Source organism: Anser cygnoides, chromosome 4 (assembly GCF_040182565.1).
Source record: "Anser cygnoides isolate HZ-2024a breed goose chromosome 4, Taihu_goose_T2T_genome, whole genome shotgun sequence".
In the NCBI taxonomy this organism is placed as follows: domain Eukaryota; kingdom Metazoa; phylum Chordata; class Aves; order Anseriformes; family Anatidae; genus Anser; species Anser cygnoides.
Genome location: NC_089876.1, coordinates 49127834 through 49153429, shown reverse-complemented (window position 1 = coordinate 49153429; position 25596 = coordinate 49127834). Strand labels below are relative to the sequence as shown.

General features: G+C 36.1%; 1 protein-coding gene across 2 annotated transcripts in view; it reads left to right on the top strand.

The window, feature by feature from the left end:
- PDGFC (platelet derived growth factor C) overlaps nt 1-25596 on the top strand; it is a 120915-nt gene that overhangs the window by 84795 nt on the left and 10524 nt on the right. For both annotated transcript variants that reach the window (XM_066996100.1, XM_013175316.3), the window contains one exon: nt 2913-3093. In XM_066996100.1, the coding sequence (XP_066852201.1) occupies nt 2913-3093 (181 nt within the window). The remainder of the gene's footprint in view (nt 1-2912; nt 3094-25596) is intronic.

Here is a 25596-nt window from a genome sequence, read left to right as displayed (position 1 = left end):
TTGTTAACACTAAAGCATCCAAACCTCTTTATTTTGTTGTGTTTTGCAGCAAGTTCAAACTTCAGTCAACATGTGCAGTGCTAGGAGTTCTCAGTTGCACAGAAGATCCTTTTGGCAGTCTCTTGCAGCATGTTCAACCTAGATAACCGATGGGAATAAAGTTAGGGGTTAAAAGTGTCATGATGTCCAGGAAATGTGTGAGGGTCTCTCTTTTTGTTGATGTAGACTGAGTTCCTAAAGATTTGCCTGCGTCTGTGTCCAGAAGTAAGAAACCAGTACTCATATCTCATATTTGCTTTTGAAAACAGAAACTTTGTCTACAAGCACCAAACCTGTTTGTTGAACAAACAAACGAAAAAGGCAAAACAACAAAACCCATAAATCGTCTACATGTCCTGAGGGAGACTTCAGAGAAAGGGAACAATCATTGTAAACCACTTAGTGCTGTATGCACTGTATCAAGTTGCCATGAGAAAGTTACGTTTGACTGGCTTATAAAGTAGGTTTTAGTAAATCCCGCAAACAGGGGTTTTGGCAATTGTGCACACTTGGGTGCAGAACTCGCGAGTGCTGTAAAGTGCTGAGAGTACGTCTGGATCGATCCCTTGGAAACAAGTGGGTTTCTGAGGGTCAGAATGGTATTAGGGTGGGAGAGGGTGACTGAGAAACAACACAGCCAAGGTGGGACTGATAACACTGAAAAAATTGGAAATGATTATGATTACAAAAGACAGATTGCTTACAAATACCACATACAGAGATCAAGGAGAGAACGACCGAAGTTAAAATCACAGAGAAACAGAGTTATCTGGACCTGGTGGGTTTTTCAGAAAGCTGGCTTTTGTTTGGGTTTTTCAGAATCTCCTCTAACTTGTGTCTCAACTAATAGAATTAGGGTTTAAACTATGGAATTTGAATTTGTCTTTTACTTCAGGGGTCCCATTAGACCAATGGGTGCAGCAGAAAGTGCTGCGTACGTTGTGGTAGCAGCACTGATACCTGTACTGTGCCTAAACCCCCAAACATCTTCAGCTTAAGTTGATAAACATAATGATTAACTTATTCACTCCTTACAAATCAGAAAAGTAGATAGAGAGGAGTTATTTGATTCTTTTAACTAGAAAAATAAAAAGGTGGTTATTGTTGGAAATTTTGTAACCTGATCTTAAAAAATAAAATAAAATTCAGTGCTCAAAATCAATTTGATAAATACGGTGAGCTCTGAAGTCGCAGTGCAATTAAATGTACAAGTTGCCTTTGTGATATGTTGTATACCTGATCATAAAGTAAAAACAGTGGCGGATCAGTTAAAGGAATTAGTGGTTTGAGGGGGGGAAAAAAAAAAAAAAGGTGGTTATGAAGTAATTAGTATCATAAGTTCAACAAAGATTTAAAACTGTAGTACATGGCAGTAATACATTTTGAACACACTTAATTAGAAATGAATGCAATGAATATGCTCATTAAGTGGAAAAAATACTGGTCCTTTAAATGGAGATAATAAATGTGCAAGTCAGTCTTGCACAAACATGCAACACAAGAATTTATTGCCTGCTGTCTAACCTAGGGAACTGGGAATCATTATAAAGATTAGCTTTACTGAAAAAAAAAATCCAGAAAAAGCTTCAATACAAAATGTTTAACGTAATAATTTTCACGTTGCTCGGTGTGTTTGGCTGTGTGTGTGTGTTTTCATTTTCAGAATGTGGATATTTGCTGTCATCAGAAGTAGGTCTGTCTGTACCCTCGGAAAGGACCGGGGGATATTTACCAGTTTAGATTTCCATGAGAGGTGTCCTCAATGCGTGGCAGGACCTGAAAGATAGCGCAGCAGCCCCACAGAGCGGGAGGCTTCCCCCGAGCAGGCCGCAGTGGGGCAGTGGCGGCGGTCGCCCTCTCTCACCAACACTCTCCTGCCTTCCTCAACCTCTCCGGGTGCTGCGCGGCTCAGAGCTTTTCAAGCTCCAGCAGGGGAAAAGTGACTGAAATTCCTACTGTTTATTCTGTCAGTAGGCAGCTGGGGAGCTGACATGAAACAGGTTAAAATATTAAAACCAGACATGCCTTCTAGAGCAGTGGCTTTCAGTGTTTTTATGACTTGAGAAGCCCCTAAACATTCTGCAGGGGAAGCGAGGACCTTTGCGGGGCGTATTTAAGCTTATGGATGACAACTGACTGGCGTTTCTTACTTACCTTTCATGGAGCTATTTGAAGTTCACGGATCCCCAGGGATACCCAGACCACACGTTAAAAACCAATGAAACTAAATCAAACCATGTACGTTTCATTCTTTTAAAGCTCCCAACCCATATATCTCTTGTCAGTAGTACCAAAATAGCAGGTTCTTTCTGACACGTGGTACATTTAGGTCTTTGCTTCACAAATGTCTCACTGGGATATGCGTAAGCTTGAAATGTGCTTCCAAGTTTCCCTAAACCACCTTAACCTCCTGGAGCCTGCTCACCACTATTACCAGAGGGCAGGTTTCAGTACCAAAAAGCCACTGAATTTTCCCTGGTAACATGCAGTATATTTCTAGTGATATTGCAGTATGAATTACTGTGCCAGGCTTAAGCAATTTCAGTTTTTTCTCTGACTTCATTCTGCCCTATCCTGTATATTGTAATTGTTTCCCATAAAAGGAACAAGCAGTCGTACTAACGTTCAGTCGTACTCATGTTCAAAGTGCTAACTTAGCTCTTATTTTTTTAACCTCATTGCATGATTTTATTATGTATTTAAGCCAGTGGCAACTTGGAAGCTACGTTTAAAATAGCTGGCTTTGATAGCATACTTGTAGCATTAAAAAATAATAATAAAAAATGCAAGCTGCAGAGTCAGTCTGTTTATTAAAAGAGGAAGTTTATAGAAATTTACCAGTAAATAAACATGTAATTTTCTTTTCTGTTCAGGTATGACTTTGTAGAAGTTGAAGAGCCTAGTGATGGCACTGTTTTAGGGCGCTGGTGTGGTTCCAGTAGTGTGCCAAGCAGACAAATCTCCAAAGGAAACCAGATCAGAATAAGATTTGTGTCTGATGAATATTTTCCTTCTCAACCTGGATTCTGCATCCATTATACACTTCTTGTGCCAGTAAGTAACATGTTTCAGGATTGGAGCATTTCAGGAAAACAAAATCTTTGAAGTGGTAGCTCAAAAGAATCTTTGCAAAGTTTAGGATTAATTACTGTTTATTTCTCAATAATAACAGTAATGAATAATCTGTCTTCCAGAATTGTACATGTTGTTTCTGTCTTTTAACTAACCAAGTGTTCTTGTGGTTCGTCTTGGATGGCTTTGGACTGGGAAGTTGTGGGCTCGGTTGTTTATGTGGAAACTTGAATAAAATGTTTGCATTCCTAATACAGTATTGTGAAAAAGCCACTTTTTTTTTTTTTTTTTTTTTTGCTTTGAGAAGAAGAAAAATCAGCATAAGAAAAATCAGCTGCATGACACTTAAAGGGCATTGGGAAGTTACAAAGAAGACTGAAGAAATTAATGTTCTTGTTAGTCAGCTGCTTCATACACAGCCAAATGATTATACCTAGTTCAAAAAAAAAAAAAAAGTTGTTATTCTCCTGAATATTTTTACTATAGTGACAAAGTAGAAAATGCATAATACTCAATTTCCACTGCATTTTTCCTGAAAAATGTACTTTAGACTTCTCTCGAATGTTGGTTAACACTTGTAACTCACAGGTACTAAACACTAGTCACTGCCTAAAATATGGGTATTTTGACCGTCAGCAAATTTGTCACTTGGTGGGGAAAAAAAAAAAAGTAAAAGATCTCTGATAGCAAAGCAATGTTTATAGATTATTGAGGATGAGATAACATTCTGAAGCATCAGGATGCAGTGGAACAGGAGCTGACATGTTTTTACAGAATAGATATTCTGTATTTAAAGAGAGTGAAGAATATTTTTAAATTCCTCATAATTCACTTTGTGAATCTCCTAAGTCATCTTGTGGTTTGTGGTATTTGGTTGGTCGGAAATATCTGCAAACTCAATAAAAAATTGATCAAAAGAATCCATGTTTTAACCTTACTGACATGTGCTTCACTCGATGCATTTGGCTTGCTTACTGCTATTGCCATTTTGCATTTTCCCCTCTTTTCCTCCTTTGCAAAACTTCAGTTATGGAGAAGAAGCATAGAATAATTCTGTGCATCTATTCAACAATACATAATCTTATAGATAATACATTTAGTATACTGATAATGATGTAAGTGAAGTGTAGTAGTATATATGCATGCTATTTCATGTTGTATTCCTGTAAGTATTTGTAAATATTTAGGCCTAACTAAGTATTATACCTGAAACAATTACGGGCTTGATCTGCATAATTCTCTCTCTTGTGAGTTGGACACTTTTGTTAGTAGAATAGTATGACTGATTGATGATGAATTTTGAAATTAAATAAAATGTCAGTCGGCATGCAAACCAGCTTGGAGTATGGCTGGGTTTAAGCTCTTTTTATAACAGAGAACAGAAGTTAATAAATATGTTACTTTTAGAAAATGGTAAAAGAAAAACACTAAATAGATGCTTTGTGTGGGCTGAGGCCAGATTTCATTGTAGGTGCCCTCCAGTATTACATCCTATCTCCTACATGTCTATCTGACTTATGTATGATCCAATTTTTGTGAAATGGATTGAACAAATGCACCTAAAAATACCAAAATGTAAGTATAATTATCTTCAGTGCAGGACTCAGTTTGCCATCAAGTTGCACCAGGGAAGGTTTAGATTGGATATTAGGAAAAATTTCTTCACTGAAAGGGTTGTGAAGTATCGGAACAGGTTGCCCAGGGAAGTGGTTGAGTCACTGTCCCTGGAGGTTTTCAAAAGACATGTAGGTGTAGTGCTGAGGGACATGATTTAGTGGTAGACTTGGCAGTGCTAGGTTAACAGTTGGATATGGTAATCTTAGAGGTCTTTCCCAACCTAAATGATTCTATGATTTAAATTATCAACAATTCAAAATAATTTTACTCTTCAAAATATTTAGATCATTAACGCTGAACATTTATTCAGTAGACAAAAAGAGCTGGGGTTGTAGGATGCATTTTTTTAGTCCCTCTTTCCCTCCAATAATAAAGTTTACATGCATAAGAATTACACATACAAACTGCTGCAGAAACCAAGCTATTTTCTGTCTCACATATGTAACAGGCAAGAGCAGCCCCTTTCCTGTCACAGGAATTCAAAGCTAGCTTCAAAATGCATGGTATAACAACAGGTTTGTGAGAATTAATTTCCCAATCTCTTTAATGGAGAGATTTTTCTTGAAAAGTTATGTTTTAATAAGCCATACAAAATACAATTTCACATTTCAGGTTGCATAATTAACTGACTGGATTGTAAATGCAGTCTGTATTAAGTTTCAGGATTAGATCTTCTGCTTCTTGTACCTAAAGCAATTGAAAAGTGAAAGTTGTGTTTTCCTTAAAATTGTAAGGCTATATTATCCTACCTTTCAAGATAAATTAAAATTTATAGTTGTCAGCTATAGGAATTAAGTGTAAATTTTAAATAATTATTGCAAAAACATCTGATTTGCTTAGTGATTCACTTAAATGAATTGGTCCTAAACAGTTAATTTTTTTTTTCATTTTTTAAAAGAAAGGGGGAGGGGTAGATGCCTGGTAGACTAGCAATGAGAGATTGTTTGGGGAGAAATGAAGCAAAACTGAAATAAAACAGTGCAAGCTTGTTTCTGTATTTGGAGGCCACACACAGAGAGGGGCACCGGACACATTTTCAGGTCTTTTAAAGAGCAAGAGGAATGGCTTTGTTTAAATCTCCTGTAATTTATCGTATATATATATTTTTACTTTGTATATTATATTTCAAACGAACTTTTTACATGATGAATAAGCAGGGGGAGAACGGCTATTGATCTGGTTACCTTACTTCTAGGATTTAGCCTCTCAAAAGGACTCCCAGCAGTTCCGATGTCGTTAGATGCAACATCATTTTATAGGATGGTTTAACACAGCATTATAAGGCACTGCTTAAAAGCAGTGCATATACTGTATACAAGCAGAATGCTTCCTGAGAAAATCATGAAGATTTCTTGAGGGTCTAGATAACTGCAGTTTAATTACTTGAATTTCTTCCAACTTAAATTGTGTAGTCTGAGTGCATCTAGAAGAATGTTCTACAATTTTGGTTAGCTCTCTTTGTTCTATAGCTGCAAGTTCATTTAGTCTGTAATACTATAAAGTGGAAGGAAGTATTGAAAAACCTTTTTCTGCTATGAAAATTTAGCTTGTGTTAATTTAAAATTCTCCTGCTACTTTCGGCACGACTGTTATTCTTAGGCACTCTTTTCATGTTATGCCCTGTCACTTAGTCAGCGCTTACTGGTGAGCTGCATTATTCACTAGGGGCTTCTTAGTGGTTGTTCTGCATTTTGACTGTTCAGCTATGCATTTATTAAAAGTTATGTATTTGGCACCAAAACCTCCTAGAAATTTACTGCAAAAAGCAATCCATATTTCTTTTCCTCTCCTCACTTGTCCCCAGTTACAACTCGAACCCATATAGTAGCCACATGCAATTGAGGGAAACCTTATAAACTCCTACAGTGTGTTGGAGCTTCAGTCTTCCTAGTGACTCGCTTAGTTTAAATTATGTCAGTTACGAGTTTGGCATAGAAAACTTGATGTAATAAAGTCCATTTTTACTTGGGGGAGCGGGTGAATGGGATACTTGATGCCTGAGGTGCCATTAAGGAATGCATGACTGATTGCCAAAGTAGTTATTAATTATTCAGGGCACTCAGAACAAAGCAGCTCCAGTTAAAGTTGAAGCTGGGGGTGACTATATTCCCCCTTCTTTTTTGGCATATGGTAGCATGTCATTTGTCATGAAAGATCTTGCCAAAGATCTTTGCTAAGAACAGACTTAACCCTCTTCTATGCAAGTGAAGATGAAGAGCAAAATCCGAGAAGGGTCTTAAATGGCTGACCTGGTTTAAAAGTGATTTGGCAGGTGTTCTGTGATTTTGGTGCAGTACCTGTATGGCTACCTAGATTTCAATCCAAGAGAGGTGTGTTTTTTTTTCTTTGATGGAGAGATGATGTTAGTAGTGCTCTTGCTATTAACGGTAACACTTAAGATTAATATTATGCAGCTAATCTGTTTAAGGCCATCTAATAATTATTCCTCTATTTCATCCAAATTAGCTAAGCTTTGAATTTTTTTCGGTGTTGAGCATGTTAGTTTTGTTTGTGGAATCTTTTTAAGTTGAGCTTTTTTAATGAAAAAATGCAAATAAAATTCAAATACTAATAGAAAAAGTGCATACTAAGAAGAGAAAAAAGAAAGCTCTTACCTAGCATTCCCTTCCTTTGAAAAGCCCACAGATTCCAGAGATATCAGATGTGTATCTCACATGTCAGGACCAAAGCCCAAGAGAGGCCTAACTTTGGCTGCAATAACTGAAAATCCATCCAGAAACATCACAAAGGACATTGTTGATCTCCTAAACAAAGGTGAAGGAAGGGCTTTAGCTGCACTTTCTCAAGAAGTAATCAAAAGTTTCTGGAAGATAAATAACATGATTTCAGGGTTGTTTAAGCCAAGGTTGCATGAAGCAGCAGGAGAGTATACAAGTGTTATTTAGCACATTGGAATGCCACATGAAACAAAAGAGGACTGTGAAAATCCTTCATACGTTGTGAAGGACTCTTAAACAAAAATTCTGTGTGCAGAGTTTCCACTGATTACGTACAGTGAAACCTAAGCCCATATAAATCAATAAACTCCTAAAGATGCTCAAGGTTGCAAATTCGATCATTTAATTTTTGTGTGTGGCAAAGAATGATGCATTGCCAGTCAGAGAGGTTTTTGTACTAATTCTTTCCTTGAGGATTTGATTTTGCATTAGGTTTGTGCTGAGGACTAAAGAATTCCTTTTTTTTTTTTTTTTATGTGGGATATTAAAGATTACCCACAAATACATAGATAGAGACATACTTCAGGTTCAGTTCATGTAAATCAAAAAACTACAAAGAGTACACAAATGAAGATGGCTATTATCCATGCGGCTACAATGAAAGGAAAAGAAAACTTTGAAGTAGAAAGAACCTTTGAAGGGTATCTTCTAATAAAGTCATAATGTCATGTTTCCTTGTGACTATATCTCATTTTGTCGCATGGACACCATAAAAAAAATTAAAGCAGTTACTAGGACAGCTCAGTGCAAACACTCTTTAACCTCCTTAAATGCCCTAAGATGTGAAAAAATGTTGGAAATAGATTGGAAAAGTATTTCAAATTCATGATGCTGTCTTTTGTCTTTAATGTCTATAAGCTGCTAAGGGCTTTTATTAGGCTTGCATTTAGTAATAAATATTTATTACTGTCAGTGATTATTTTCATTAATTGCAAACTTTTGGAAACTTTATTTGGGTTTCTCTTAGTATTTCAGTCAAGTTCGTGCATCCATAATTAATTTGAAAATACATATTTTACATGGTTTATCACTTAGTTTATTGTAGGATTCTACAAGTAATCTTGCATATATGTTCTGCTTTTGTGTGCTCTTTTTTTTTCTTTCTTGTTTTATATCAAAAAGTGTGAAAGACAAGTTAAAGGTAGAAGGAGGAGTGTTTGTGTCTTTTCTCTTCAAAAGAGACAATTCAAAATTCTCCTGGAATGTGATGACTCTGGGAGCAGTCTGACTAGCGTTTGTGGGATCTTAAGTAATATTATTTCTGTTTGGGAATGATCTGAAAGAACTATATTTTGCCAACTGATGAAAAAGCAGAAATAATAATAATAATTTTTATATTAATCTAGGAAAGATACTAATATGGAAAATCTAGTCTGCATTAATGATGCAAGGAATAGAATACATGAATATGGAGAAGATGGGCTCGGGAGAGATACCAGCCTTGTGGATTACTATAGCAGTTACCTTTGGTGTTAATTGTATCATTCAACTTGACTTCATTGTCTATTAAGTTTATACCTGCTAATAAGCAAGGAACACATCAATAATGAAAATAATTTTTTATTTTCCAGTATACCCAGTATATTCTGGGTATGAGATTGTGTACTTAGAGTAAAACACAGTTAAACATCAAAACTGAAAATTTAAAAATAAATAATTTTTTGTCATTCATCTCATTTTGCCATTTCAGATTGAGTTCTTAATGAGAAAAATGGCTCCATTATACTAACGGATATAAACAAACAAACAACAACAAAAAAAAAACCTCTCACGTTTTTCATTAGTATTTGGGTGTTTCTTTTTTCTTTTCTTTCCCCTCCTGGGGTACTTTTATCTGTATTTTTATATATATATATATATATATATTTATGTTTCAAGCATTATATAATTGTCTAGTTGACTATCCCTTTTCCAATTTCCAGGATCAACATGTTATTCGCAGCTTTTGGAGAAAGCGTGCTGATGGCTTCTCTACAAATCCCAAACCAAAGTGATTCTGTCCTATTCTCAAAGTAATCCCCTGTGTAACTAGCACAGTTCTAGATTTTTTTATGGTTTCAAATACTGAGAAGTTGTGTCTGACATGCCTGATAGTGGAAAAAAAGTAAGCAAATGTACACTTGGTACTAGGTTTCAAGCACCACCATAAATTTCAGTTTTGCTATTTTAGTTACGTTCAATGATATGTCCCTATCCTTTTTACTGTCTTTAGTTTAGTCATGCCACAGTCCTATCCCAATAAAATAGGGGCTCCGTAACTCTTTATTTGTGTGTACTGTGCTGCTTTTTCTTACCATAATTTTGGTAGGGAAAGATGAAAGCAGAAATGAAAGGAGAAATTTGGGGACAGAACAAAGAAAAGAGTTACTTAGTGTAGTTTATCTGTCCATCTTTTTACCTATGGTACAGATCTGAAAGGACCCTTGGTAATTACAGAATTACAAGCTAAAAAATGGAATAATGGAGGTGCTTTTGTAGATGACTGCACAGTCTAACACCACGGACTGGCAGAAGCACCTCTTTAAATTCAGGAGAAAAATTCTTGACAGGGTAATAACACTGTGTAGTAGCTTCAGGGTGGGAGTTTGCTTGAGGAAAGATTAATGTGGGGTATTGGTGGTGGCATTAAGAGAAATCGTTTCCTTTCTAAAAAGGAATAGATAATAAGCACTATGGGAATACCAAAATTTGCACCTGTCTTGTCTTTGCAGTACCTGGCCTCTAGTGTTACAGATGGGGATTATGAGCTGTCATTTGTTAGCTTATCGTAAGTGCTCAAAACTTTTTTTAATGATGATGATGAAAGGCTTGGCTGAAGAAGCCAGGATATTTGTTGAAAAGTTTTCGGTTTTGTTTTCATGGGAAAGTCTAGATAATCACAAAGCTGTTGAATCTGTTCTTTCAATTATCTCTGACTATGGTGCTGGAGAAAGAATTCAGGAGGGTTGTTTCCATGTTGACTGCTGATAGCTGGTACACATTGACGAAGAACTTTAATTGCTTAAAAAATGGAAACAAGCAAAAACCTTGCACGTGAGAACAGAGGGCAATTTCTGTTTGGCAAAAGACATTTCCAGGGGCTCAGGCTGCTTGAGTATTCATTTCACTCTAGTTTTGAACTAGGCAATAAATTGTAGGAAGAAAAATGCTAAGAATCATTTATGAGGAGAACTAAACTGCTAGGCTTCAAATTGAAGGGAGCAATTTAGTGCATGAAAGACCTGGCTTAATGGCACTTGAAAAATGGATGTATGAAAGCAGATGGCGCACCCTTTGGAAGAAATTTTGCATATAACCCTATAGACAGTGCAAAGTTGATATTTCCTAATAGCCCTTCCCTCTCATCTGCGAAAGGATACCTAGGGGAAACTCCATAACTGTCCTGACACCATGTGCAACAGTTCTCAGGTCTCACTAGAGTTGTTTGTTAAGTGATCAGGGGAATTTCAGTGTAGTGATGTGCACATTTAAATCAACCCAATGCTTTATTGTCTAGTACATAGCCCTGGTGTCTTTTGGTAGCACTTAGCTTGAAAGTTTCTCAGGGGAGATCTGTTGTTCAAAGCACTCTTCTAGTAGCACGGCAAATAGCTCTTGAACAACCTGACAGTCTTTAGCAAGACAGATGCTATGCTACAGTAATTTTGTTAGAAGTCCATATTTTCATGGTTTGGTGAATAATTGGTGTAGTGAGTACAACTGAAGAACTGAATTCTCAAATGTTTTGTTTTCAGTAGGTCTATTTAAACTATTTTTGTGTCAAAAGAAACAGTCTAAATCTGTCATGGGACATTTCTAATACATTGCAGTTTGGATCTTTACTGAGAAGATCATTTATGTATCATATATGTGTGTGAATGTAAAAAAATATTAAAAAAAATCAAAACTTCGAAACCTCTAAAATCGTTATAGATACAAATTCTGCTAATTCTGTACAACTGACCCCAAACTTCCCTGCTGGGTGACAAGACTGAACTGACTAGGTAGCCAAGGAGAGTAAGATGACTTAGTTGACCTGAGTTATCAAGGTCATTCAGTCATCTGTATTTCTTTGGGAAGAAAGGACCAAATGCCACAATGTTAAAATGTGCTAGCTGTCAGGGCAGTTAGCCACATACATGTAGGATTTTGATATGTAAGCTGTTAATATGGTTACCCTTACTTATCTTTTAAAAATCACTCTGATCTACTGAACTCTTCTGAACATGGTTGTCTTCAGGTTTTTCAATGCGAGGTGTTCTGGGTAATCAAAGGTTAATAATAACATACTTACAGTTCTTGAGTCATCTGCGTAATGCCTTTTTGGTTTGGAATTCATGTGTTCTAGTCAAAGTAAATTCTATAATCCTTCTCTTGTTCGCAGTCTGTCCATATATGTAACTTTAAATACTGTACTTACTTTTTTTAATTGCCTTTCTGCTTAAGAAAGTCATAGGCACCTTTCATGTGGAAAAAAAGAAAACTAGCAATTAGGTGCTCTGAAATAGAAGTATGTCTCTTGATGCAACACAAAGGTAGAGTTAAGGTTCATAACTTTGAAACCAGCACTTTGCTGCTATAAAAGACTTCGGAATACAGCCCAGCTTTACACCAGGAACTAAAAGACATGGTGAAATCAGCAGTACAATGAAAAAAGGAAAAATTGTCCAATGTTTTTTCAATTATATTCCCAATCATCATTAAGAATAAAAAGTAGAGTTACTTTTAGAACTAAATATTTAGATGGATGAAAAATGATAAACAATTTGGAAGTAATTTACTACTTTTCTAACAAAACGCATCTAAAAGTACTAGAGCTTAAGGGCCACACCTGCACATCTGTGATGTGGTAGAGGGGATCAGAAGGTGAAGCTGAGCCTTGTGCAAAGTCCACTGTACAGAGGCAAAGCACTCTTCAGGCAGCCTTCTGCTCTGCTGTAGTAAACCAAACTGTTCTGGTTATCTTCTGCAGAGCAGCGTTACACTCCCGCTTAATTTACAGCCTTACCTTTGAGGCAATGTTGTTGGGGAAGAGCAAAGTAAATTCAGTTGTTACTTTTGCAAGTTACTTGCCTATGCCTATATGTAGTTAAGGATTTATTTATACGTTTGCATAGAATTAAGATTAAACAAAAGTGCGTAAAGTAAACCCTAATGTATGTTTGTAACAGTGCTATTAAATAATATAGATAGATAGATAGATTTTCATTTAGATAACGGGTACAATTGCGGGGTCTTTTGTGATTAGTTTGAGATTGTGGTTGTTGACCATTGTTTTAAGCATAATCTTTTTTTTTTCTTTTTTTTTCTTTTCTTTTTTTTTTTGTCTTTTACTGCCTCCATTTCCATCTCTTACTAGTATACCTAGTATTTTTAAAAACTGTATTAGAGAAGTGTTTCTTTAATTTGGTAAAGAGAGTTGTCATGCTGTTTAATAATAATAAAAACATTTCCACAATAAGGTTTGATATTTCATTACCTGCAAGTGCTTAAAAATTGTAGGGGAATTCAGGAGATCAATAAATGAAAAGCTGTCTCAATATGAACAGAAACACCACCTTTGCTCTTCAGGCTGTTTACAAAAAAAAAAAAAAAAGTAATGATAATTTTAAAAACAATCATGCCAGTCTGCAGAGCATTATGAATTGAGCTATACAAAGCAACACTGTACAAAGCTATTATACAGAAATGCCAGTGGATAATTTGTATGTAAGGTCTGGTCTAAATTTCATGGTTAATGCTTGGAGGAGTGGCAAAATAATAAGGGGATGTCATCATAAAAATCTGAAAACAGGCAAATCATTTTAACAATATAGTTTTAAGAAAAAAAAAATACCACATTCCATTCTTAATTTCTCTTTAAATCCAGTTTCCTAATAGTGTGAGAGTATATTTTCTTACAAAATACTTCTTACCAAGACATGTTTCTTTATTTAATCAAACACTTACAAATATCAGTGCCCTAATCTAGCAACCAGAGAGCTCGCAAAGAGAAGCAGGGAAGGACCACAACTTGTATAGGTGCAACGTGTGAACTTTTCATTATGGATATATCTGGATATATCTGGACGCCTACCTGGGCAGCCTGCTCTAAGGAACCTGCTTTGGCAGGGGGGGTGGACCCAATGATCTTTCGAGGTCCCTTCCAACCCCTACAATTCTGTGATTCTGTGATATTTTATATTCTGAATCTGTTGCAGGCTGTTACTGGACACAGAACACCATGTGTAATAGGCCACTGCTTCATTGCACCTTCCAGTGATATTTTCTGCTTCAGAAAAGGATGGCAGCTTTTTTGGGCTGCTAGATATTGAGGTTTCAAGGAGAAAGCAAAAATTATGGTCAGGTTACCTAAGGAGGGAAAACTGGCCAGATTGTCATTCAGTACAAATCATTCAGATCATTCAGTACAAATGATATTCCCCTAGTTTTTGTCAGGGCTAATGCTAAATTACTTTAGCATTATTCTAACAGTGTGTCATCTTTGGTTTTATTATTGCATGTAAATTTAATGTTCGTTATTTCTATTCATCTAGTGATAAACACACAGTTCAAATTTCAATAATAGATAATGTTACCCTTTTCAATTTATAGGCTTTTGAAATCTCTGGATGTTTTGATTAACTCTTTTATGTTGTACAGATAGTGTGACTGCTGACAGACAGATTTTCAAACAAACAGATCCCATTGCCCTCAACAGGAAATATTAGGTATTGGACTCTGAAAAATAGTGACCACATCATCAAAGCAATGGCCATGCTATCCAAGTATAAATAGATTATTTTTAAAATATATATTGATTAATTCATTGGCAAATAATTGTGTCTCTGTATGTGTTTATTAAATTGAGAATAAAGTACTGGCCACAGAGATCTAATTCCACTGTTGCTACCTATTCCTCTAAATTTCTGAGTGAGTGAATTATACATCATGGAGCAGTTTCAGCAGTGAAGTAAAGATTACCAGGACAAATTTAACTTTGATGGAAATTGTGTTAAGGATAGCATTGATATTATAATACTGAGATCACAATCAGTGTTTATCTCAAATTTCATACTGTTTTAATTTTCTGTGAGAATACTGATATAGTACTTTCTATAGGGAAAAAAAAGAAAGATGTCAATATGTAATTTTGTTGCTTACTAAAGCATCTTTGTTTTTCTCAGAATTCTGTTATAACGCAATTCTTGTTAAGGTAATCCACATCCTTATTGTTTGAGCAGACAATATAACTTCAAATAGCAAAATGTTCTCTTCCAACTTTTAAACTCGAGTATAATTTTTAGAGAGGGAATTTTTTATCCATATGAATTTAGTCAAATTATATTAAGTTTATAGTGATGTACTTGAAATGACAATTCTTCTCTCATTCCCCAAGTGGATTATACTGGCATATCCTATTAATAATTTTCATTCATGCAACTCATGTTTGTCCAGTGTGACTGCACAGATAAAGATACAAAACTGCTTTAAATTAAGTTGCATATTTTGTAATATTTAGATTAGATATTGGGAAGAAATTCTTCACTCAGAGGGTGGTGAGGCACTGGTACAAGTTGCCCAGAGAAGCTGTGAATGCCCCATACCTGGCAGTGTTCAAGTCCAGGCTGGATGGGGCTTTGGGCCTGGTCTGGTGGGAGGTGTCCCTGCCCATGGCAGGGGGTTGGGACTGGGTGGTCTTTAAGGTTCCTTCCAACTCAAACCATTCTATGGTTCTATGAGTATATAATGGAGAAAGCTAAGAACATGATGATAACAGCACCTCAGCAAACAGGTGTCTCTTACCTATATGACTGTTTACAGAGAAAAGATTTCCACCAAGTAGTAGATTGACTCTTTCTTCAGCAAAGCACAGCAGTCATTCTAGTCAATTTAGCTGACTTGTTTAACATTGCTTCTTAAGTATAATTTTTGCAGTACCTCACAATTACACGTCATTTTTAGTATTGAGAACCTTCAGAATTGGTTCCTGTTATCTAAACATATCTTGCAGATCATGTGGAAGGAATCCCACCTGCAGTACTTCTAAAACATGGCTTTTTACCATCACTTAAAATTTATCTTCTTATTTGTCCTATATCTGAAACTGTTTTGTCAAGCATTCAAGTGATATCTGTAGAGAAAAGGTTTGGTCTCGACCTTTGTGATCGTATGTCTTTGAGACACACTTTCTGTCTGGATCAACAGATAGCTCATGGTTAGAAAGATCTCACCAGATCTTTCAGTCTGGTACACTAATGCAATAAATGACTTTATGTAATGTTGGATTCAACAGAATGTAATCAATGTCTGCAGTTCACAGAAAAACATGTTTTTTATGGGCTGGAAAATTCAGGTGGAATCAATGCTTCACACTTTGACTATTTAAACTGATAATAAACCCCACATTGAACCACTTCCTAGGTTGTGATGAATAGCAGCCCATGAAACCGCGGTTAATTAAAGCTTAGAAAACTACAGTTTTTGATGTCTGTGTTCTGTAATTAGTTCCATATATTCTCCATGAAATCATCAGAAACACCCAGTATTCCTGATTCAGTGAACAGGAAAATAGGAGACTGAGGAAGAAAATATTTTAAGCATAAACAAACTCTAGCAGAAATGAAAGCAGAAAAGTATGTTTAAGTGTATAAATATTAATTTTCAAATGGCTGTTAACAATTTTAAAAAGGGTACCTGAGAAATTAAATGAACAATGACCCTGCAGAAGGCTTTGCAACTTTGACTAAAATTACTCCTTTGGAAAAAAACAACTCGCTGTGTTTAGATGGTAGGACAGTACTCTGTTAAAGGATTAGGATTAGTGCAGTGTTACGTTAGCGTGTGGCACTTCCTTTCTTGTGCAGATAACTGGTTTGGGGTTTGTAGCTTTAGAGCAGGGTGAGTGTGCAAGAACGGAGAACTAACCTGAAAGGAGATGCAACCATCTGACAGACAAGATCCAATGAAGTCAGCATGACAGTACTAGCAATTCTGCTTGTAGGATTGGGGCCATAATCGATAACCTGAATAGACTCTCTTAAAACTTGATGAGGAAAAGTAATGGCCTGGTTGACAAGATAACATGATTTTTCAAACTTTTTTGTTACAGAGTGCCAGTTTTACTCATATTATGTTAGCAAGCCCTAATTAAAAATAATCAAGACTTGGTCTTGTTGACCAGGAAACTTGGAGGTAATTTGAACACATCTGTGGACAGTGACAGTGTTATAACCAAACCTCTGTCAGGCTTAAATGAAAATTGATTGATTTATTAGCAGTCTTCAGGAGAATCAGACTTTGCTCTACAACACACTGGATGTGTTAATACCATGGGTTTATTACTTGGCAGATTTCCCTTCCTTCTTTGTTTACATGTCTAACAAAAAGGGCTGAGAAGGAATTGCATGTGCAAAAGAAAACATTGTATATTTATGCATTATAATAAAAGTAATTAGGCTATTTATTTTAATAATTTATTTTTTTAAATAATACCAAGAAGCAGGCTGAGGCAGTTACTTGTAGCGGTGCCTTAAAATTCAACCTATTCTAATTTAATGGATTTGTTCATGCTGCAAGCAGCATAGAACTTCATGGGAGAGTACTTGAAATAGAATGAAGCAGTCTGCTTTCAAACCATCTTTGAAGGCTCCATTTTAAGTAGCAGCCATACAGATTGAAAAAATAGAGCATGGAAGAAATGTGTCTACTTTTATTTTATGGCTGATGCTAAAACCATCTTCTTAAGTGGGTTATATTACATACTATTTTGAGGTTTCAAAGAAATTGTAAATGATACTGCCAAAGGAACTTCTTCTGCTCACAACCAACCAACTTTTATTAAAAACCTGTTCCTCTGAAGTCCTGGTTATAACCTGTGACTCCCTCGTTTTCTTCAAGAGAAAGTAGCCAAATTAAAGTTTAAAATAGGAAGTAGTTTTATGAATTTCCATATTCTCATGTGAATAAAGGCTTGTGGGCTGACATGCAAACAAAAAAATATTTTTTTTTCCCAGCAGATATTCTATATTTAAGTATATAGGCATGCAGTTACTGCTTTTTGTTATAGCATTAATATAACAACTTTTAAGGGTTAAAATAGGTTAAAATATACAAAAGGAGAAATAATCACTGAAAGGAAAAAAATGCAATAGGGTTTGATAGTGTATACAGAAGAATTGGGGTTATGTCTAGTCAATGGAGTAAATATAAAAATGATTTAGCATTAGTTTGTTTCTAGAATTCAGGATTTTCCTCAGCATAATCTTACACGTTTTGTTGAAACTACAAGATTACGAGATAAATTCTGTGTAGTACAATCACAGAAAGGCAAGGCTAGAAGGGAATTTGGTAAGATCTTTTCTGATCCATTCTCCTGCTCTAAGAAGGGATTAGACAGACAGTTTATTCTTGCTAGATATTTGTACTGTTCCTGAGGTTCAGGGGCAAAGATTTCACAGATCTGCTCAATCATCTGTTGCACTGCTTTACATACTATGATTTTTTTTTCCCCAACATAAATCTTACTTCCTGTCATTGATGGACTAGGGAACAGCTGATCATCTGATGCTCTATTACATGTTTGTTATCGCATCTCCTGTCAGTCTAGATTAAAGAAACTTGTATCACTCAATCTTATCGTATTTCATGTTTTCTTTTTCTTCTTGCTTTTTTTCTCTGAGTGTTTTCTGTCTGCCTGTATCTTAAAACTGCTGGAGATAAAACTGAACATTGTATTTCAGCTGAGACACCTCTGGCAGCTCAATAGTCCAGCACTATGATGCTGTTCTGAATGCATCTGAATGAGATTTGCCTTTTTCATAACAAGATGAATAACAAGATGTCTCCTATTTCTTGTTACAATTTCTGGTCTCCTGTACCTCTGTTTATTCTACTACAGGACTTCTGCTGGAGTACTTAGGATTTTGAACTTCTGTTTATAATCTTTTTTGGTTCTAAATGCAAGTTGTTTTGGAATATGTTTTTCTTAGGAAGCGAAATTTCTCTATTTAAGCATACGTTTCCAAATTATTTTGCCTTTTAGTTATTGTGTAATCACACATTGTGTAATTATGTTTGTGTGCATAATTTATAAAATATATATATGGAAGTATATTGAAGTCACATGAGATGGGAATTAAGAGATATAGTAGAAAATACGTAGTTAAGAGTGATACAGCTGGACATTATGAGTATGTTAGATCACCATTATGGCTAGCTGTATAGGACTGCAAAAGCTAGCTCAAAGATCTAAAGTCTGGCTTGTTCAAACAGTGTGAGAATCTGTACATGGGCAATGCAGTCATAGCCTCTACCTTTGGGTAGAGGGTCATTGGGTTATGATGTATCTATTACATATAAAGCAAATTTACAGAAATTACTTTTCTTCACAAATCTTAATACGGTAAATCTCTAGCATGTTTGATGACACTAAAGAATGATACATGAGGACAGAGCTGAGGTGCCTTCCTTGCAAAGTAATTTTTTTGTTCAAGGACTTTTTACCTTCAAGGCAGGACAAGCTCTGATTTGCAGTATCTGCTGTACAGGAATGTTGGGTGTGTTCCTTTTATTGTGATATGAAATGAACAGAAACCTGTTGTGGAATGCAATTTAGTATGTATACTGAAGGATCACCTTAAAATTGCATATACTGTGGAAGTCATTTTCATTGCCCTTGCCAAATACACTTTCCAGTTGTAATAAACAGTCATTCCTAGTGTTTAACGTTTGATGAACCTCCTATGAACTTACTGGGAAAAGTAAACATTTTCATAAAAACAACTACCCATTTCTAATACCTAGGGGGAACTTAGAGAAAGGAGTTCATTCCCTGACTCCAAACACTTGCTGTTGTTCCATTTGGTTAAGCTTTTTATAAGTATTCACATATTTTGACTTAAATGAGTAAATAAAAAAAATGCACCTTCAAACATGATGTCCTTTAATTATGGCTGACCACATCCTCTCTTCAGAACAACTGCACTTGTGTTGACTGTTTAGTTCTTGTAAACGACTGTCTGTCAAGCAAGAACTAGAGCTTTGTGTACAGAACAACAAAATCCTTCTATAAATCATAAATGTAACAGATGCAGGTGCGTTTCCTGTATGAATTTTGGGTGTGTATATAAATGAGGTGATTAATATTCATAGTAACCCAATTTGCAGTAAGATTTGAGCTAACATTCCTTCTGCTGTATCTAAATGCTCACTGTAGTCTTGTGGTTTTAGGATTTTTTTTTGCATTGACACGTTCGTGCAGTGAGACTTTTAAATTACTGCTTGTCCAACAATGATATTCCTCCATTTAGATGATAATTTCACATCTAAAGTATAATTTGGATTGTTCTGTTGCAAATCTTGCCTTAACTGAAGTGTAAACTTTTCCCCATTTCAGCCTACAGCAGGTATGTATACAGGACTTGCATACTTTCAAAGCTTTAGTGAAATAAGTTAATTTGAATTGGGATTCTTTTAGTTTTGTCTTTCCACTAAAATTCAGCTAAATATTGGGGCCAAGGATCTCTGTGCATTAAATTTGAGTTTTGGTCTGAACCGTGAAAAAAGAATGTATTTATAATGAGATCCTAATACTCAGAAAAGCATTTTTTTTTCTCTCTCAGTATTTGATATATAACATAATTTATAAGACTTCCCTTGTAGGAAGGAATTGCAGGTTTAAGACAGCATTCATCAAAATAGGACGTTCCAGAGAATAACATGTAATGAATAAAAATATACCAAGGGTTATTATAAGGGTTTATTACAAGGTTATCAAGGGTTTACAAAGGGTTTATTTATTCAGGTGTTAAAAAACACTTCTTATTCAGCTTTCTAGTCTTTCATTCAAGTATCTTTGTATGCCCGTGAAATAATATTTTAGTGCAAAGTGTTGTTATGAACAGTCACAAAGTACGCTACTGTCTTAATCACTATTTGAGCGCAAGAGAAACGTAGAGGTTCTTTTTCTTATGGCTCTTCTCACACTGGGTGAAGAGAGCTCACTGTAAATTTCCTTTAAAGTCTCATTTAGAAGAGAGGGATTTATAAACAAGAAGCCAGTGCTTACAAAGGATTAAGGTTCTGGGAGTAGTTATGGTTTAGATATTACTCTTTCGCAAATATACTTTATAGGAATCAAAACCCAAGGATTATATACCTTAAATTAGTTTGCATATCTGTAGTAATCTGAAAACAACAACAACAACAAAAAGAAAATTACTTGATGGAAGGACTGCGGATGAAAACTGCCATAGCGATTTGACTTTGAAACTTTCTATGTCGTGGAGATAGTTTGTGCCATAACTTGTTCTGTCCTTCTAGGCCTGATTCATTGCAGCACTGTGTTTGCTTTTAGATGCTCTTTGTTCAACTCAGTACGTCAGGACACACATTCAACGTAAGTCTTGAGTGTTTGGCTACTGAGTCAAAATACATCTGAGTCATAAGAGGTCTTGCATTTCTTTGGGTCTTCTGTCTAGAAACTTTTATTATTCAGTACTACAGCCACAAGTTCCTAATGTAATCGAATATGGTAAAAATCCACAGTGAAGGTAGAAAGGTATCAACATTGATTCCTCTTGCAACTACTAGCAGGCTGAGTCTGCAAGCTTTGTGGATTCTAGGGCTAGAAGGCATTGTACATGTCATGGTTTGAGACCTCTGCAGTTGCTAGAGACACTGGTGACACAGCTTTCAAGTAGAATGGTCTGTCTCTTCTCCTCTCCTTAACTGAAAGAAAGAATAAATCAGTAAATTAAAGTTCTTGCCCAAAAGAATACAGGAGTCACTGAGTTATTTTGTAGTAATACTGTCAGAGGACAAGACAGAGAGAAATTTGGTAATTTTGTACTGGTTATGAATTCCTGATGAAGTACTGTGTGCTGCTTCACTGAGACTTATCCAGATACACTGAAAAATTCAGTAACTTCATGCAGCCACATCCAAGAAGGATACTTCTCTGTGTATACATTTCACAGAAGACGCTACAGTTACCACAATGAAGTGCACTGTATGGAAGGCCTTATTGTGAGCTTTAGTTTTCTTCTTTTTGCCACCTTCTGATTTTCTAAATGAATTAGTGTGGATTATTGCTGATACATGTGGTCACAGGAAAAAGCAAGATGTATTTTTGTACATATATAAACACACACGTATGTATACACATATGTGATTACAGATAATTAACTTAGGAAGAGAATAAACTAAATCAGTAAAGTTTTCTTGAAAATGGCCTCCAGAAATTATTGCTATCGATGTCATCCTCTGAGAGTTCACGAACTTGCTCTAGATAGGTGTCAGTTTTGGCTTCAGATGAGTGATTCTCTCTCCTATGCTGTGTATTTCAAAGGGTGTGAAGGTGCACAGGCTTCAGGCAAATAGCTGTGATTTGCAGGAAGAAAGCTGATGCTTAGTGACATCCTGTGCAATTTTCAGGCAGCCAATTTCCGTGAGAGCACGTCCCAGTTGTTTCCAGCACCATTACAATTCTGTGAACAGCACAGAAACTCTATTTGGGGGAGTGTGTGGGACTTTTCCAAATATATTTTATCTCAACACTGTCTGCTAACCTGAGGAAATATTAGGCTGCTCCCAACACTACTTTTATATGTCTTTATTCCTTTATTCACACTTGTGACAGGAAAAGACAGACAGGAAGCAATCCATTCACTTTCCCTTGTGACCTTTCTCCTGTTGGGGATTATGGAAACAAGAGTAGAAACGGTGTACAACTTGAAGCCCATTAAAAAAAAGCTAGTGGTGTAGAGTTTGTAAAGCCATCTCTGGCTTTAAGACATAAATTGCTGCAAGGACATGGATACTCAGAAAGTAAGGTTTTCACTGAGATAAAAGGAAAGCCCTGTATGAATATGAAGTGAGGCTTAGACAAGAAAAATTAGGAAGCCAGCAGGAGCGGGAGGCTCTGTGAGGAAGGAGGGGGCTGTCATCCTGTGTCCAGGGTCCCACAGGCAGTAGCTGATTAAGTTGAGGAGGGTTGGTTCCCCTACCTGCTGGTCATTTGACTGGCAGAAGTTGTATCCCTGAAGTGAGGATAGCTGAACTAGATGGGTGTTTACTTCAGTGTCACTGGAGCCTGTCTTGTCATCCTCACCGCGGCAACAGCAACTTTGGCCAAAGCGGCAAGTGCTGCATTGGATAGGAACTGTCCTGGCCTTCCTGGTTTACATCTCTCACATCCAAGTTAACACATTTGGCTTATTCCATGGCTTTGGTAGCCTAAATGGGTTACCTGCCTTTCCTCCTTCTTGTTCTTTGCTGGAGGCATGAGGGGCAGATGCTGGAACCTGCTTTCTCCACTTTGGTGGTTGCCCACCGGCCAAGCCATGGAACATCCTTGCTTGACAGACTAACAAATGGATTAGCTTTTTGTACTATTTACATGAGCACAAGTTCTTTTCAGATAGGCAATGATTTGTAGAGGCTTTTCAGAGTCATTACTGCATCTATTTATGGGAGAAGAGAAAAGAAAGAGTTACTGTTATGCCAAGAAGCTTATGTGTCCTCAGGGCAAACTCTTTCTGAGCTGGATATCTGCTCTCCCTCTAGCTTATAATGATGGTAATAGGAGGGCTACCTATGATTATAAAGGAAGAAAATAGCCTTTCTTTGTTGTGTTACAAGAATGTGCATGTACTTCTAGTTTTAATAGCATACTTCTAAATCTGTTCTTGTATAATATTAATAAAAGCTGTAAGGATCTTTCATTAGAAGAAATATGTTATTTCCTTCGAAGTACTGATCACCGTTGATTTTGGGAGGAAGGGAGATTCCTCCGAATTCTTTTTTGTTGTTACAGAGTGCCTTCTAGCCTGATGAAACCATACTGATATTTAATAGTTTCTCCAAACTGTGCCAACTGATGAATGGGTTTTCACTCAGGAACTTCTTGACAATGTTTTCTTCAAGAAAAGAAGTGAAAAAAGGGATTTCTTATGCAGAGAGGGAATTTTCTGTAGACACATTATTCACTACTTGTAAATGTCCTGTCCTGCCAAGTATTTGACTCACTTGTTTTTGTTGTTCCAGTCTTAACTCAGCAGTTGAATTGTTAAACATGAAATTCATCGCTCTTGGCAGCAGCAACCTAACAAAATTACTTCTTTCTTCGCCTCTAGCTGGAGAGGGGTAATACCAGGACCTTGACAGTCAGTACCTATGAGGCAGGACCAAAAAGAAGGCTTTGCTTAGATTGCAAGTGGTGCTTAAGAGCTTATCCTGTGTAGTGGTAGGTGAGTGCTGTTTTGTTCTGAATGGTTGATCCTTGGAGCAGGTTCTGTGCAAGGGAATAGCACACAGATAGCAGCAGAAGGTGAAAGGCTATAACATACTGTTTAATATCCAAAGTTTTGCTCTTCATCTATCTAAATACTTCTGGATTCTTCAGATAAACTACTGAGTATCTAATAAGTGTTTATTGTATCCATTCTCTCATGGAGCTTGTGATATCAAGGAATTGCCATTACACTTACTTTACAGATTTGACAAGGCTGTGAGGCAGCTTCCATGGTATGAAATTCCTAGGGCCAGACTGAATCTAATAATGTTTGTGTTAGTGGCCACTGTGCTTTTGGTTGTGATGGTTTAGCTGTTGGAGGTCTGCGCTGTGAATAAGCTTGCGGTTAAAGAAAAATGGAAAGGAGAAATGTTCTTCTTTAGAAAGATTAGTTCTTGTTTATGATGCAGCCACATACACAGTCATGCTGACATAACAAGGAGCTGCTGCTGCCAGATGCTTTTCACCATGAAGCTGTGGCCTAAATTATATGCTCAGAAAATACATGTCAGAACAAGAAATGGATCACAGGTACTTAAGTTAGGCTGCACGCTACTTCATCCCGTAGGTCTTAGCTTCAACTGGGTAATTTCAAATTCACATGTTGCAGGGTTTTATTCAGATTTGCTGCTTCACTGATGGGTGCCGCCTTATGTGTTCCATGGATGTGTCATACACTTTTCCCTTTGGGAAAGGGGGTAGATGGAGTAGCTTTGATTCCTTCAACAGGGCATAACTTGTGTTCTGAGTGCAATAATGTGAATTTTACTCCCTAGGTTTCTTCCAGAGGCCTATTGTTACATATAACCGTCAGGGCTGGATACTTCTGTGAAGACTTCATATTATTTTCTACTTTTTTTCCAAGCCAGTATCTTAAACTGTTGCCTAAATTTGGTCTATTTGCCTTTCTTTTACACTTGTAAACACCTTAGGGAATTTCTATAAGGTGTTTGTTTTGATAGAGTCAAGTACACACATAGAAATATAATATAAACAGACCTACTGAAAATTCTGTTTGATCCAACACTAATTGTCGTCCTTGGCTGTTCTACAGGGTAGCAGAAATCCTAAGTTTTCTGCTCTGGTTTTCATTCTGAATCATTTTTAGTAACAGTAAAGACACAACTCTTTGGCTCTATCTTGTTTTTAAGCATCTTTTTTCTTGTTAAAGTAAATTGAAATTGTTTCCTGGGCACAGAAACAAAAGCCAGAGTGTTTTGTTTACAAGAGGAATCATGTTGAAATAAGAACCTTGTTGAGGTATTTTTCAAAATCTGTCTTCAGGGAAATTATGCATCCTCAGGAATAAAAATAAAAAGGTGGTCTCAAACCTAAAATATTGATATTAATCAAGGATGCATGGGACAGAAAAAAACTTTGAGAAAATCGAGTGAAATTGTAAATTGTATAAAATTGCAACAGATTATGTTAGTCAAAGGAATGAGTACCATTTTTGCTGTCCTTTTCTGTCCAAAAGATTTAAGTTAACAAATGTAATACTTATTACCAAGTAAAAGCAATATACAGTATGATTTTAAATAACGTTTATATTTAAGTTTATAAATTGAAGTTTCATAAAGGTTATTATGTCATAAATTACAGCATGTAGTTTTATGATATTGATTATCTATGATACATTTTAAGTATTTGATTTAAATTGACTACGATTATTGGGGAATACAACATTAATCTTTATCTTTATTCAAAAACGCTGTGCGATTTTGCTGTTTCAGTTAATTTTTCTTCATGTTTGGTCTGAGAATGATGAGAAAGTGATGACAACTTTAATTGTGCTACTGTTAAGCACGATGATTCACCATTTCCTCATAATATTTTAACTCTGGCAAATGCCTACTGAATCCAGAATAACATAAATCG